The sequence below is a fragment of the Limanda limanda genome, chromosome 21 (genome assembly GCF_963576545.1).
Source record: "Limanda limanda chromosome 21, fLimLim1.1, whole genome shotgun sequence".
In the NCBI taxonomy this organism is placed as follows: Eukaryota; Metazoa; Chordata; class Actinopteri; order Pleuronectiformes; family Pleuronectidae; genus Limanda; species Limanda limanda.
In genome coordinates, this window is record NC_083656.1 from 12,441,606 (window position 1) to 12,452,643 (window position 11,038).

The window sequence follows — 11,038 nt, forward strand, 5'->3', positions numbered from 1 at the left end:
TCAGAATGACTTTAATGAGAGGGTTGCTAATGTCCTGTGAATTCTTATATAAAGGTCTATAATTATTTCAATGGATACACGTCAACGAAAAGCCACACCAGGCCTAAAACACAGCCCGTCTCCCACAGATACCACAGGGAGGCTGACAGGTCCTACTACTCTCCTACTTAAAGTGTCTGTCACACAAGGTACACAATTGCAATCACAAACACACATTTTACATCTACTAATTTCTTCACCTCCACTGTGCAGTCTCTTTGAATTCAGTTCAGTTGTATTAATATAGTCAGACTTGCTGAGAATCGTCCTTCCCGTCTTCCGTTTTTAAATCCGCACTTTTAAAGTCATCCGGTGAGATGCACAGTTTCTGCCTCACTACCGGCTGTGTGCCGAGGACCTGCTGGTTTTATGTTAACTCCCGGTCCCCCTCTCCTCCATAAAGGTAATTATTGGCCCCGGCTGGTTGTACATACTCCTCAGTTTTGTCCCAGTCTGAGACCCAGCCTCCTCCTCCTCCTCCTGCCATGCCACCGCCTCCATTGGGATCCGCACCTTGGTTCATGGCTCCGTAGCCCCCCCCGCCGCTTGTGCGATACAGCTCCTCCGTCTCGTTGGCGAGCTCATCCTCGTCCAGGATGCCACACTTCTCGTCGCTCGTCTGCTCCGGCTCGGCCCAAGCCTGCTGCTCTCCGGATGCAAAGAGTCCTGTAGCAGAGACACACAAAACATGACTTTCAGATTTGTAAGAAAACAGGTTTGGTTGTATGAATAACAACACACAGGAGCATAAAGAAACCTCCCAATGATCTGAGGCAGAATAAGTGGAACATTTAGAGGTGAATATACCCACCATAGAATATAACACCTCCGTAATGTACAAGTGAGGCAATAAGGAACACGCCCTGCCACTCCTCTCGAGTCTGTGATGGAGAGAATAAAAAAGGGGACAAATGGTTATAAGCATACTTTTCTTTTTTGTTCTATTAGGACTTTGTAATAAAGCTACAATTTAAAAGTTAAATCAATCCGTCAGATAATTAAACTGAAATTATCTTATCGGGAAATAATGTCATGCATACTTTACTACCTTCTAATATGAAACTGTAGTTAATGACTGTTCATACAAATACACTCTGATTTAGTAGATATAATTTCTCACCTTGTGCTTTGTCATGGCACCAACTATAAGTGGGCAAACCATACCAGACAAGGTGCCCACACCGTTGGAAATACCCATGAGGATACTGGCATATCGTGGTGCAATGTCCAGGTGGTTGACATTGAAACCTTATGAGAAAAAATAAATATGATCAGTGATATATATATATAATTCATAATTAAAGCAAACTAGTGGAGTGCCTGCTTGGAAGTGTACCGGATAAACATGAGAATTATTCCTCGTCATCAGTGAGTTCTCCTCAAACAGTCTGAGGTTCAGAGTGAAGTTAGAAAACGTTATGTTCATCCTACCTGGTTTATCTGCAATGAAGATTTGTAAGTTATTGTTTTAATAACATGAAACTGAGCTTTTTCAGAGGTCTGTTAGGCAACCCCTTTAGAGATTTTGACCTGCGGTTTGACCAAGTTGCAAGAAGACAGGTTCAACTGCTCGTCCCCACTGTATGTTACAGAGTGATGGTCGCTTATTCATTCAATTTTTGTATTTGTATTGAGTAAAACAATTTTACAATGTACTTCCTCTGGCTATTAAGAATAAACATGGTACGTGTGGAGGCAATAAGATGGACCGTTGGCAAGATAAGCACCCGGACAGGGAGACAGAGGATTGGGGAAATAGTAAATAGATATTTATGTCCAATAGGTTTCAAGGAAAACATTACATGCGGGCTTGGAGAATAAATAGACTCAAGATATGTTTTCACCTGAAATGGCAAAGCCAGAGAAACCCACAGCCAGGACAAGGAATGTGATGGCAACAACTTTAGTATGAGAGAAGCCCACCACCAGCAGCAGAGTCGCCTCCATCCCAAACCCTGTCGGAGATAAAGAAATCACAGAAATCAAACAGAGAGCGGGGTCTCATAGAATGACACTTTGAAAGTCAACTGATGTGCATTTTATTCATGTATTTGTGTCTTTCTCTCTGTTCACAAACTGCTTTTCTCTGAGCCGAATCTGAAAATAGCCTCAGTACTGACACAGCTACCAACAAAGTGATATGTGCACTGCTCGCTTCTACATTTCACTCTCTGCTGGGGACGTTCAAAAATAGCTGACAGGCACAGAGCTTCTGCTTTATAGTGAGTCACCATTTGTCTTATCCAGCAAAGAAATACTTTAGTTCACTCTTTACAGCATTTTCAGTCAAGGAGTCACCGTGATGTTTATCAGGTTTACATGACTGAACCTTCTGAGTGAAAACCCCAGACAGTAAAATAATTTTCTATTTTAGATTTTGCATATTGATTAGCTTGACTACAGGTTTGATCTTTGGGAAGTAAAAGAGCAAACCAGCGGCATTTCCTCTGTGTGAGTGTAATTTAGCTTTCCCTTCATTTGGCCCTTTCTTACCTCCGCAGTTCATAAGTTTCCTGACGTTAGTGGTGGTCATGATATGGTTGCAGCGCAAATAGTCAGCAAGCTGGCCACCGATGGGCACGATGATGGTCATAACCAGATGGGGAAGTGCAGAAACCATGCCAACCTACATGAAAATGAAAAGAAAGGTTGAAAATGCAGTAAACATTGAAAGCGACAGCAAGGTTATGTTTTCACCCCTGTCCGTTTGTTTGTTGGTTGCTTAGTATGTTCATTTAATCTTTTGCAAGATTACACAAAAACAACTGACAATCCCATTACAATTTTGGTGCAGATCTGGATCAGGGGGTGGGTCGTGCACATTTAGGGAACTGAAATCTGTGAGTTTGTGAAATTTGGTGCATCTTTATTGAACTTAAGGGGGCTGTTGGACCTGTACTATTGGACCGTTAGGTATTGGACCTTTTGTTCCTGTTGCCATTACCTTGCTAATCTCGAACCCAAACACCTCCTCGAAGTACGCGGGCTGGCTGATGAGAAGCAAGTAGAAAGTCCAGCTTCTGCAGAAATTAGCCACGATGATGGCGTACACTGGCATGGATGTGAAGAAGGCCCTCCATGGGGTGTTGAATTTCTGTAACACATAAAAATGTGTTATTTACTAACTTTTCAAATCTTTTGAAGGACAGTGTCTAAATCACACTTCTGAAGGTATCTACTGACCGTAACTGCGTGTTGGGCAGTTTCTCCTATGCTCTCCTCGATATATGTCCTCTCCTCGGTAGTGATGGTGGGATGTGCTGCTGGACTTTCATAAGACACCAGGGTCCAGAATAAGTACCACATGATCCCAAAACTTCCTGGAGCGGAGGAAGGACAGACAGGCAGAGAAAAGAAAGACAAAAATGTAAATGTCAAGTTCAGTCTGAAAATTCTGGTTCATTTTTTAAACATGATAAAATAAATGCTAAATTCCCATTGAAGAGTTTGAAAAGCAAGATTAGTGAAAAAGCTGGATGTTGTTTATCTTCAGTTCAAGGGTCGCTTACCGTAGACGTAGAAGACCGATGACCATCCTGAGTACTGGACCAGGATTCCAGCTAACGGCATGGCAATCACAGCACCAGCATAAGAACCTGGGGAGCACAGAAAAATTGTGGAGTTTAATAAAATTAGCGAAATTTTTGTTCTTAAAGTGAATCATCAAAGTGAAAAAGAACCCGTTATAAGAGACTCACCACAAAACGCTGTTGTGGCCAGGCGACTTCTTTCGAGAGGTGGTGCCCATTTTGCCCAAATACCGTGACAGGCAGGATATGAAACACCCTGTAGTAGAGTAGAGAAGAAATTACACCATGGTGAATGATCTGAATAAAATGTCAAATCAGTCCATCTTGTCCTTTTCTTGTATTTTAGAGGAAGCTCAGGAGTAGAAGTACCTCTACAAGTCCTTGAAATATCCTGACGATGATAACGCAGCCAAAGTGCATCCGGGCGGCCGCGGGGATGAGCATGTTCAGGCATGATGTGGCTACTATGGCGAAGCCAAACACTCTGGAAATGGGAGTAGTAAAGAATCAAAAAGCCATTCGATATTTATAGAAGGATGCGCACTTATCCCTTTTATAGATAAAATACTGAAATAACAGACCTGTTTGCTGCAAACTTTTGACAAATGAATCCTCCTGGAATCTGAGTTACGATGTATCCCCAGAAGAAAGAGCCGTGGATCATTCCCACTGTCTCTGGGTCCCAGTCAAATTGAGGTTCCTGTCAGGACAGACAGGAAGACAGTGAACAATCTAAACATCAGAATCACAGTGACTGATTCATGGTCCTCTGTGGGCATCCTGTTGACCACAATCTTAAGCACCTTGAACTCTTCAAATTACTGATGACAATGCTTTGTGACAACTTTTTTATATTTGGCCACTTCCACATCAAACCTCACGTACAATTTGTGAAATAATTAAGTTTGAACACTGTTCCCCATTGATCTTGATCTGAAATGCCCGTTTAAAATAGCCCTATATGGTGTAGTAATGGCCACTCACCACTATGACCTCCTTGTTGTCTTTGTAGATCTTGTGGCTGTTCACCATGCTGACGATGGCCACACCCAAGTTACACCGGATTCCAAAGGAGATGCAGAAGCCAATCCCGGAGAGGATGGCGATGATGTAGCGCCTGGGCAGGCCGAAGCACGTGCAGTCAACCACTGGCATCTCCTTCTCCTCCACCATCTCTGGCCGGCCCTCCGCCGACAGCTCGATGGTCTCGCCATTTTCCTGCTTCTTCTCAAGAGCTCTGAAAAGGAGAGTTTGGAAAAAGGGAAAAGTGAGTGAATGAAAAAATCTCTCCCTTCACTGTGCCAACATGCAGAGACAATGTGAAAATCTGATTCTCCGATTGAGCCAAGGGCAAAGTGTTTGTATTTTGGGAGGAATTCGTACTACCTGGTAAAAAAAACATGCAGACAAAGAGAAAACATGAAAACTCCAAACAAAAAAACACTGGTTGGCCATCGTGTTCAAACCACGGCGCTAACCACTGCACCGCTATGCACCGTCCTTGTAAGTATGTTGTTTAGATGCTTGGGCACCTAGAAGTTTTTAGTATTTTACATTTTTGCCATACAGAATTGACATCAGCACCCTGGCAACTCTGAAGGCATTATAGATAGTGGAGGGATGAATGGATGGATACAGCTTTCTCTTCTATCAGATTATGATGGTGGGATGTGGTTGTCTGGGCTCAATCCCCTCTAAGCAGCATTGTGGAAATGATTGGTGGAAAGGGAAGAACCTATTCAAGTTTGATGCAAATCACAATTTTTTAAAAATACTTTAACATTAAAAATAGGATGTTGTCCTCATTTTCACCATTTTACCAGGGAATTATACATGGATCTTGATAAATGATTTGTATGAGTTTGTGGAATTTGGTTTTAACGTTTACATTCTAGATGAATATATTTATATTACTCATATCTTGACTGAACCAGCTCACAGTAAAGAAATACTGTGTGAATAAAAGACAGACAGTGTTGACAGGCACGTCTCATCTTGGTGCATTCATCCTCCCCTTCCTCCTGCAACTCCTCCTTTCCTGCTCCTGTCTGTGACTGATGTTCATGAGGCTTGCTGAGAAACCCTGAGAAGCCGTGACCTCTGCCAAGCTTGAAGTCTAACGGGCATCAAATATGCATCTAAACGTGCAGCGGATAATCTATTAAACATGATGCTTGTTCCTGGATCAGACTCGAGAGCTGCAGGTCTCTGTGATGGAGTCCGCTTGCTGCTCCTGCTTCTATCCTCAGGTAAATATAGTTTCTCGCCAATGTCAAAGGATGCGTTCAGTACCTGAGAGCTGGTTGTGCTGAAGCAAAAAACAAATGAGTCAGCTCAGTTCTGACGTTTTTGTATCTAAAATACAAAAACACCGAACAGTGCAGAACACGAGCAAAGCTGTAGGGAAATGGGGGTGTGGGCTTTTTTCAGCAGCTGGTTGTTCAAGACAGAAGATGATGATATTAGATGGAGCTCATGGGCTTGAGTCTCATCTGATGTGTTAGGATTCTTTGCTGACTGAGCCACATAGTTCTCCCCCAGTGAACATTCATCACGGTGGCGATGACAATCCTTATACCTTGCAGAGCGAGTACAGCCTGGATACTTGATGTCTCACTGCAGTTCACTAACACACACACACAATCCCTGATCACAGTTTCAACCACCGCAGTTCTGGTGTTTGTTCAAGTCTTCATTTTAATGGTGAGTTTGGTTTTAATTAGTTATTTGATGAAATAACAAGAGGGTTTAACGTCATGAGTGCTAAATCTGACTCACGATTGATCAAGAGTGTGTATCGGCAGGTTTTCACTACCGTGGCTCCACTCCTCAATCACTACTGCACAGACATTAGCTGTGTCTCGTCTCAGGGGCCGCATCCATCAGAGGCTGCATTTGAAGACCGATTACATCACGGCAACAAGACTAGACCGTCCCATTTGGAATGCCCCCCCAAATGTGTCCTTCCATCTGAAGTATATTCTGGTCAGCCGAGAGGTTGATGTGGTTGTAGAAGTTGATGATGAAGGAAAGGAAACCGCGGACCCAGAACTTGCAGTATAACATGAGTTTATTACACAGAAGTTTCACAGGTCAGACGGATACCATGGTATACCCGGAGACATCACAAGCCAATAGTGAAAGTCTGTCTTGCCCCTGCAGGGCAAGATGTTTTATAGGTGGGAGGTGGGACCCCAAACCTAGAGATAACATGACATCACACAACAGGGCTTCAGCCTAAATAAGGGGTTGTTTTGCACATGAAGATGAAAATGCATTGGTCAAGGACCGTCCCTTTTCTGGTCAGAGGTCATTCCCTAGGTAAAAGGTCTTTCCAAAGAGGGACAGACCTCCTTGAATAAAGATCTGGAGGATTCTCTGGGAATGACTGAGAGTCACGAAGATAAGCATCATATATATCAGCCTGTCATTGTATTTAAGCACATGCTAAAGTCATTAACTCTAGTGAATACACGACACATCCCTGAGAGTTGAAGGCTCTGACAAGTGGATCCTTCTCTGCCCCAACCTATCCCAGGATCCATTGAGCTTCAGTGACAAACAGTTTTTAAAAATGGTAATGGCGCCTGCATGCGAAAAAGTTTCTCATTGTGTCTAACTGCAGCTCTGTTGCTCGCCGACAGCAGTGAGGGCAGGACGAGCTGGTGACGGCAATCCTGGAAATCCTCTGTTGGCCAGACCGTCTTATTTCGGTTCAACCATTGCGGTGTACCCAGCCCACAAAGACCACCTCCTTAGTGGGCTGTATAGACCGCGAGGTCAATGATTTGCAACACAGAAATTGGTTCCTATTAAACTGAATGAGCCACCATGGTCGATTCATCACTGTGGTGAATATAGGTTTAAAAAATCAAAAAAGAAGCTCAAACTGATGTTTGTTAGTTTTCATCAGATAACTGATAATTTTATACCATCTTTAGTATCATGATGTAATTTGTATTTCCATGCAATAATCTTGCAGTAAACTATTCTGCTGATTTCAAGTCCATCTTGTTCTTGACGTTGCTATAAATTGATATTATAAAGATAAAAATTCTTTGTTTCTAGCAGAGCTGTCTTGCCTTGTATTGAGACAGGAATTATCAGGGGAGAGGGAGACATGTGGTAAAGACCCCAAACAAGATATAAACCATCCCAGAAGTCTGTGTTTTGACAGAAAGTGTATCTTAGCTGGTGATGTGTGGAGCGTCTTCTCTATTCTCTTAAGATCTCAATACGGAATGTTTCAGCTCTGTCACGCCACCAAGACAATTCTATTTCTGAAAAGAGCCCCGGCTGTTCATCAAAAAAACCTTCATACATGCATTATGGAAGCTCTTATAAAAATGACCTTCCTGCAGACAAAATGAGACTGATCCTAACATATCAAGTGACAGCAAAGACTTTGTGTTCCTGCCAATAAACCAGTTCAGATACAAACTCCAGCGGTAAGCAGGCTGATGGGAAATAACAGCGACGCAACAATAAAACATACAGCCTCTATTAGTTACTGTACAGCAGTGGATCTAACAGTCTTCAACACTGATCAAGTATTAATGATTCTCCATCCTGAATTATTAATATCTCTGGCTCGCTTGGACTATTTTTGTCTGGGCGGGCCTCTCTCCTCCTTCCTCCTGTCTCCTCTTTATCTTTAACCCTTCCTTTTACCACCAACTCCCCCGGCTCCCGCTCAGTCTCGCACACAATTCACAACATTTCCTTCCTCCTCAACACCAATTTATTTCCCGGTGTCAAGAGGACGTCCACACAGAGCTTTCTGTAATTGCTCGGATTTCCACTTTTGTTTTACTACATATCATACATGCTGTGGTTTTCATGACTGACTCGGAGTTAAGGAAAATCCGTTGTAATCCTCACAAGCTACCTGACCTACTCCTTATTGCTCTTGTCACACCATGAGGGAAGTTATAATGATTAGTTGTGGATCTTGACGTTGTGTAAGAGAGCTGAATTCATATTAACTACTGAATATCCTAGTTAATCTTTTAATTCATGTGTCAAGTGTGGTTCAGCAGCTCGGTTCACGGTCGAGTCTGTGCGTGGATAAGAGAAAGTCAAAGAACTATTACACGAACCTGCTGAATTCACTTGTGAGTAAATACAGCATAACAAAGCATGCACTGAATAAAAACAGTCAATATTTTTGCCTCCAACACTCTCACGTGTCACTTGTACTGACTCTGTAACAGCAGATCAGTCAGAAGAGACACGCACACTTTTAATAGAAGAGCAACAGCAGAGGGTCCCTGAATTCTATTCTACCTAGGGAAAAACCTTCTGACAATACTCAACAATAAATAATTGTAATCGTAACACAGTCTCTATTCCATTCAATTCTATATTTTGATTGTTAGTATACATTTTAGAATTGAATAGAAGAGAGACGCCCAGACATAGAGACACCATCAAAAAACACCCGACATTAAATAGTCCACGATGGTAAGTATAGAATAGTATAGTATAGTATAGTATAGAATAGAATAGAATAGAATAGCTACATAGAGGCACATTCAAAAACACCCAACATGCAGTATATATTCTATTAAATTATATTCTATAATGCAATTATTGTCTTGTTGTTGTTGTTATTATAGAATAGAATAGAATAGAATATAATAGAATAGAATAGAATAGAATAGAATAGAATAGAATAGAATAGAATAGAATAGAATAGAATAGAATAGAATAGAATAGAATAGAGACACCTTTAACATCCACCACCAAATAAAACGGAGGCAGCTTGTCACAGTGCGTGCCCCTTCGTTAAAGTTGCGTGCAGGGAGCAGCAGCGGGGCGGGTGCGTGGTGCGTGTCACGCACGGCAGCGAGGTACCCAGGGAGTGTATCTACCTGCGACTACGTGCACGCTTCACTAAAATGACACCCCGTGGGCAGCGGCGGGCTCTCTGCCATGGCCTAATCTTGGCTGTGAGGTGCCCTGTGAGAGGGGGTGGGGGGGGTGGCACGATGACGAGCTATCGGGCTACTTAGGGTGGGAGAGAGAGGGAGAGAGAGAGAGAGAGAGAGGTGTCCAAGGTGTACGGCCTGCGGGGATTTACGTGGGCCGACAGCTTGGACGAGGAGAGGCTATTTCTGGAGAGGATTTAAGTGTTTAGACGTTCCATCAAATCCCGAGAGAGGGGAGGAAGAGGAGGCCATCAATACCTTCCTCCACCTCAGATACCAATCACCGGCCAGACTCCTGACCACCTCACACACTCGGTGTCGGCTGCATGCGGAGGGAGTGCCACCAAGTTCAGCCAGTTGTCGATAGAATAGTAACAGAACTGTGGAACAATGGCTTTTGCGCAAGGTGGCATGCGCAATGCGTAATAACGCACGGTGGATGTTAGATTCCCTCCCATGTTCCAAGTCCCCCTGTCCTTCATGACACGTTTGCTTGCTCTTCTATTATCTAACACAAAAAGGTGGAGCCTCCACTAGAGTGAGGTTTTAAATGGAAGTCGCCCTGAGCTTGCTGTCCCGTGGAGGCAGGTGCGACAAAATAACAGGCCGCAGAGAAAGAAAAAGCTCACACACGATTTAAACTGAGACACGTCACTTTGTCCAGGCACGTAGTCCCACACAAACCTCCACATGAAAAGTGTGACCGTGCCTCTGTGATATGTCAGCGCTGCAGAAAGGCCTGGCTGAGCTGAATCTGCTTATTGATCCGAGGCTTCATCTTACACCGATCGAGCAGTTTGGGTCTGAAATGAAACTTAATTCTGAAGCTCAGAGGAGGATAATTCACTTACTGTGTCTCTGCGTGTGGAGCAGATTTTGACTTGCTCACCTACCAAAATTACACCTATATCGCCACTATATCTTCCACCTTGAGATATATATTTATAGCTTTGTATTTGGAGTTTTGAATGACTGTGATCACTTGTATAACAGTTTGTTATGTGATGGCTTCGGCTGAGACACAGATGTGGTGCGAGGTCATACAACTCCACACTAATCCAGCTCCCTTGACACCTCCAGCTTTAAAGGAGCAGTTTGCTTAAAATCAGAAACTTACACGATACGATCAGGGGACTAGATTTAAGGTAGAACATAGAGGTCGTTACTTTTGCTGGTGGTTATTCTACTTACCCGTATATTTTCCCGAGGGTCTTGGCTGCAATGGCCTTAAACCTATCCGGCCGGATCTCCATCCTCACGACTCCAGGTTCCGACCAAGGTGCAGTCTTTGCGCGCTCCCGCCCGAGCGCACAGGCTTCTCCTCCTCCTCTCCTGCTCCCTCCGCCTCGTGTCTCTCACTGACACATGCAAAAAAAAAAAACTAAAAACAAAGAAACTTGATTTTACTTGATCACCAGCCTCCTTAACCTCGCAGTTTCCCGGAGCAGCAGTCAGCAACTCTGATTTTCCACAAACGTCCTCCACATGGCCAGTGCCCTTTTGCCCTTTTCTTTCCTCCTCGGTGTCCTAAATGAACTT

At 43.4% G+C, this 11,038-nt stretch overlaps 1 protein-coding gene across 1 annotated transcript; it reads right to left on the bottom strand.

Moving 5' to 3' along the window:
- Positions 1-406: 406 nt before the first annotated feature.
- On the bottom strand, positions 407-10,752 carry LOC133027987 (vesicular glutamate transporter 1-like). Its single transcript, XM_061095176.1, has 13 exons — positions 10,691-10,752; positions 4,554-4,806; positions 4,151-4,269; positions 3,939-4,053; positions 3,738-3,825; positions 3,549-3,635; positions 3,223-3,359; positions 2,984-3,133; positions 2,533-2,665; positions 1,884-1,994; positions 1,160-1,287; positions 851-920; positions 407-705 (listed from the first exon to the last, which is right to left on the bottom strand). Exons 1-13 carry the CDS (start codon positions 10,750-10,752, stop codon positions 407-409), a joined length of 1,752 nt encoding a protein of 583 aa, XP_060951159.1.
- Between the last annotated feature and the right edge of the window lie 286 nt (positions 10,753-11,038).